Source organism: Belonocnema kinseyi, chromosome 7 (genome assembly GCF_010883055.1).
Source record: "Belonocnema kinseyi isolate 2016_QV_RU_SX_M_011 chromosome 7, B_treatae_v1, whole genome shotgun sequence".
Lineage (NCBI taxonomy): Eukaryota > Metazoa > Arthropoda > Insecta > Hymenoptera > Cynipidae > Belonocnema > Belonocnema kinseyi.
Window position 1 is genome coordinate 84,587,042 of NC_046663.1, and position 5,769 is coordinate 84,592,810.

General features: G+C 29.7%; 1 protein-coding gene across 1 annotated transcript; it reads right to left on the reverse strand.

Moving 5' to 3' along the window:
* Window positions 1-772: 772 nt before the first annotated feature.
* On the reverse strand, window positions 773-1,363 carry LOC117176536. Its single transcript, XM_033366791.1, has one exon. The coding sequence runs from the start codon at window positions 1,361-1,363 to the stop codon at window positions 773-775; it is 591 nt and encodes a 196-aa protein (XP_033222682.1).
* Between the last annotated feature and the right edge of the window lie 4,406 nt (window positions 1,364-5,769).

Below are 5,769 nucleotides of genomic sequence, written 5' to 3' on the forward strand. Positions count from 1 at the left end.
GTCCTAAGAACGGGTTATGAAAGTTTAGGTTTAAACTTATGAGATTTTTCAAAATACGGTGTAGAGTGTAAAAATTACCAAGTTCTTTATTTGTGCCTTAAGATGGTTCAAGAAAAACCAAGTTTGAAATTCTTTTGTGCAAATTGCCAGTTTTGTGAGGTTATTCCATTGAATAACCTGGCGAAACCCCAATTTTGTTTTAATATGTGACGGGCAGACGTACTTTTCAATAAAACTAATGAAAATTATTATTCTTAAAAACAAAACTTCTTAAGAGACATTTTGAGGATTAACTTATTGCATCTAAATGTCATGAATAGTTTATTTCAACAACAAAAAACGCATTATTTTTTTATGGACCCGTAGAAATTTGGGGGAGTAGGATAGGCGTGAAAGTTTAAAGAAAAACAAATTTGGACTACCCTATAGTAGAGTTTGTAGTGGAAAAACGAAAAAAAAATTCTTCAAATTTTTAAAAAGTCCTTATTTAAAAAAATGAATATTTCCCTGTCAAGTAATTATTGTTAACAATTGTTATGAAAAATAAGTTGTTGATTATAAGTTGTTTCAAACCAATATTTAAAAGAGTATGGTTCTAAAATCGATTGAATATGTTAAAAATGACATAAAAAACGTAACCACATTGATTATGAAACCAATTAATCCTTCAACTGTCGGTACAATCGTCACAAAGTACATAACTGTGCTCATTGAAAATGGGACGGTGACAGGCTGAGTAACTTTTTCGGCTTTTTCGATCTTCTTTTCTTTTTCAAAGTACGCAGCGCATTGCAGAAGGTACATTGATGCGTACTAAAGCTCTTTCAGCCCCAATATCTTTTTTTTTAATTCCTGCCATGCCAAGTCTAACATTCTTCCGGAGCGTACCCACCGCATATCCCTGTTCCAAGTACGATGTTACAAGATGGGCATATAAATTTTCCAGGCAGTCGATCGCCATGACCTTGGCATCGTTTCCGTCATTTTTCAGTTTGAATTTAACGAAAATTCTCGCGTTGACAATTGTCTGATCCAATATACCGCAAAAATACTTTGCCGGCCACCTGCAGGTCTTCCCAGCCACAGTACAGGAATGACAAAACTTGTCGAAATTGCCCGTTCCTCCTTTTGTTGTGTTATAATGCCTAACAATATTCGGCTTCTCATCCGTTTTTTCCTCGGTACGCATGAAACCGGAAACTACGAGGACAATTTTATTTGACTTCTCGTATTTTCGAGCGTAGGAGACGAGGGTTAAGTCCTGCGTATCGCAAACCTTTGTATTTGGTCGTGTTCTCGGCGCAACTATGAAGTCGGCTAGGATTTTGCGTTTATTTTTCTTCAGAGTTTCAGTTACCCTCATGTTGAATGAATTAAGGAGCATTCGTTGCCGAAGAAATATCGAAGTATACCAATTGTCACAAGTAACTGAATGGCTAGTATTGTAAATCGGCTCAGTGACCAATCGGAAGTAATATTCTGGCCGCAAATAATACGACATCTGAATAAAAAACACTGTTATATACCGTAAAAAAATTAGACATTGTATAACATAATATACTTAGTTTTTTATTCACTTCGATGTCAATATATGGAAGAAAAAAATGACTTCGATTTCACCAACTCAACCTTACTTGACACACTGGGGTACAGGTGATCTCACTCGACTTCGGACGGCTGTCGCAGAGAGACCAGTGATCCCAGATTTGAAACGACGTTCACTCAAATGCTTTTACAGGTCTTGTCCGTGTGAAATACATTTTTGAAACTGAAAATTTAACAAATTTAACTATTTGGTTGAAAGTTCAACTCTTTGATTGAAAACTCATATTTTTCGCTTAAAAAATTCAACTTTTTGTAAATAATAGGTCTTCTTGACTTTAAAATTAAATAATTTCATTGAAAATTCATGTATTTTGTTTAAAATTGGTCTGTTTTGTAGATCATTAATTTTCTTGGTCGAAAATTCATCTTATTGGTTGACAATTCAACAACTTTGTTGAAAATTCATTCTCCTGCTAAAAATTATTTATCTTTATCTGAAAATTTAACTATTATATGATTGATTAAAAATTAATCGTATATATTGGTTAAGCTGAAAAATCTTTTTTTTTGTTAATACATTAATCTTCTTGGTCGAAAATTCACATTTTCCCTTGAAAATTTAACAAGTTTGTTGAAAATTCGTTTTTTTTTCTTGTTAAATTCAATTTTTTATCACAGTTTTTATCTGGAATTTTAACTATTATATTTTTGGTTGAAATTTGGTCCTGTACATTGTATTAGTTAAAACACGAATTATTTGATAGAAAATTAATTTATTTGTTTTCGATTATCGATAATCAATTTTTAACAATATAGTTGCATTTACAACAAAACGAATTTGCAGCCAAAAAATATTTACAGTTGACATTTCAACCGAAAATTTTAATTTTTAACCAAAAAGTATAAATTTTCTATAAAAAATTTAATTTCTACAAAGAAAGACGAATTTTTAACAAAATACATGATTTATAAACCAAAAATGGTATAGATTAATTTTCAGTTTCAAACACGTATTTTTGCAACACATAAAACATATTTTCATCAGAATAATTATTAAATAAAAAAATAAATAAATTTTAACAAAGTAGTTGAACTTTTGATAGAAAAGAGGACTTTTTTTACAAAATAGTTACATTTTCAACAAAATAATTAAGTTTCCATCCAAATAATTGAGTTTTTATCTAAACGAGATTTTCACAATGTTGTGAATATTTGAATTTTAATAATTGATAAAATGATAACGTGAATTATCGAAAAATTGTCCAAGCTTTTCTGTAGTGTGTGATTTTGTTTAAACTAAAAACAAAAAAGTAAATATTTGTATTATAAATCTATCCGTGTTACCTATCTACAAATATTTACATCAATAATTTAAAAGAAAAACACTTTAAATTACACCTAACCGGTGTAATTAAGAAATTTTTAAATTCTAATTTCATAGTAATAATAGTTACATGATATACATATTTATAACTTAACCAATTCCTTAAAAAATATATATTTTTATAAAGATTTTTCCTTATATTTTACAAACTAAATAATTACTACATCTGTTTAAGAAAACGACAAGGCGAGTTGCCAAGAAATTATCCACATATTCTTTTAAAGTGTTTTTCTTTTAAATTATTGATATAAATATTTATGGGTAGGTAACACGGATAGATTTATAAATGCAAGTAGATGTATAGGCTGCGTTTTAACGCAAGATTCCTACCTTACCGGCATCGAGAAGCTTCGACCTGTAGTGGTCGTGTCCGTGCTAAATTTTCTGGAAAAAAGGGTTCTTGTCCGTGCTAAGATTTGAGATATTTCTCGAAGGATCCTGATGACGTCACGATTACGCAATAGTCAGTAGCCAAATTCATGTGAACAGTTTCAAGGTTATCACGTGCATGTGTCAAGATTAAATGAGAAAAACAAGGATTACTTATTGCTTCCTTCGAGAAAAGATGTTTGTTAAATGCACAAAAGATGCAGGTGTATAGGTGAAATTTTAGATGGAGAGCTACGTACGGCATCCTGTTTTGAATATTTATTTGATTTACTGCTTCCTAATAGATGATACTTTAGCTAAAAATTCCTGCCTTTATTTGCATAAAGCGTAAAACACGCAGGTGGACAGATGAAATTTCATATGCGGGTTATTGGCATGGCATACTGTTATGCTTATCGCTACTTATGTCATGCAAAGATATTCGAGCTGAGGTCGCATGCTTTTTTATCCACATATATATGCTTGTTTTTCAGCTCTCAATTAGAAAGGTCAGTTTTTTACCTTTTAAATATTAAAGATTTAAACTAAAAGTTTTAAAATGTAACAAATTATTATAATAAAATATTTGAATTTTTTCAATCATCCACTAAGGATACAATTTTCTCTATAATGCTGAATCTTCTATAACTAATAACATCAAATTTCTATTGCGCAATTTTTTCGCAAAGAACTTCAAGGTTATTTTCAATGCAGCATGTATGGTTTAGGGAGAAAGAGAGATGGATAGCTATGTATTAAAAAAATGTTTTTAATCAAAAATAATTTTGTAATATTGCAGAAGGCTTTGCGATTGAGCGATTTGATAAATATCAACAGATTCTTAAGAGGTCCGAGTACATACAGTTAATCACTGTAACAGATTTTAGAATTTTTTATATTGATGTATCTAGGATGTGAAATCAACCATTTGAGATGAAAAAAATATAATTTGAAAATGCTTGCTAGAATTTATAAAATAAAATCAGCTCTATAAATATTAGAGTTTGACTAATAAACGTTGAAATCTCTTTCACATAATAGAGTAATAATCTAAAAAAGATTTAATTTACTTACTTCAAACATTAAAATAAAGCAACATAAATAACAAAAATAATTCAGCAGTATTAAAATGTAATGCAAGGAAACTGTGAATCAAACATTGGCAAAAAAATGATACAGTGGTCACGTGAACATCTACTTTCTGGAACTTTTAAATTCATTTATAATCAAAATGAAATTAAAAAATACCAAAATTAATATAGGTTATAGAAATCCAGAATGATATATTGCTTTCTAGCTAGCTAATTTAATTCAAAGACCATAGAAATCTACCTTACCGAAATTCTATAGATTTAGTGGTTTATGCTATGTTTCCAGAATATTCTCAATGACGTCATCGAATTCCGACTACGCAATTTTTTTTGTAAACAACTTCAAGGTTATTTTTAATACTGCATTACTTTCTTTTTTGCGTTTTTCAATATAATATAGCACAAGTGTCGATTATAACTTAGAACCTTCTAGAACAATTATATTTTTAAATAAGTATGGTAAATGATATGCAGCTTTTATAGTTTAGGGAGAAAGAGAGAGACAGAGAGCTATGTATTAACAAATGTTTTAGCACAAAAATAATTTTCTAAAATTTACAAGTCAATAGAAGAGTTTGCGATTGAGCGACTCGAAACTAATTACAAATCTCACAGCATGCCTCATCAAAATGAATTACATCATATAAACATTTTTTCATGAATCTTGAAGAATGCCAACAGATTCTTAAGAGATCCTTTTAAAAATAGTGGGTTACTGTAACAGATTTAGACTTAATACCAGGTAGTCTCGTAGAATTGAATCAACTATTTAGAGATGAAGAACGTATAAATTGAAAGCTCTTGTTAGAATTTACATATTTGCAATAAAGTATGAAGAATGATAAGAATAAATTCAGCCATATTAAAATTTAGTATAAGAAAAATGTGAATCAAACCTAGGAAAAAAATCATACAGTGATTACTTAAACATCTACTTTCTGGAACTCTTAAATAAAAAATTTATTGATATAAAAAAATGCAAAAATAATAATATAGTATATAGAAATTGAGGATAATATATTGCTTTCTAGTTGAATAACTTAGTTCAGAGATCATAAGAACCAAACCATAGAAACCTACCTTACTGATATTCTACAGCTGTAGTGGCTGGTACGTGCTATATTTTCAGAATATTCTTAATGACATCATGAAATTATACTGCGCAATTTTATTTGTAAACAACTTCAAGGATATTTTTCAATTGCACACTAAACTTTTTAGGCTGCAAAAACGTTATATTTTTAAAGTATTTACATATATCGATTATAATTGAGAACCTTCTAGAACAATTGAGACTCCGGATTCTATAACCACGCATAAAATTTGCCTGGCCGCTTCAGGCCGCTCGAGTTGGCCCCTGATGGCTTGAAAATCAGTTTT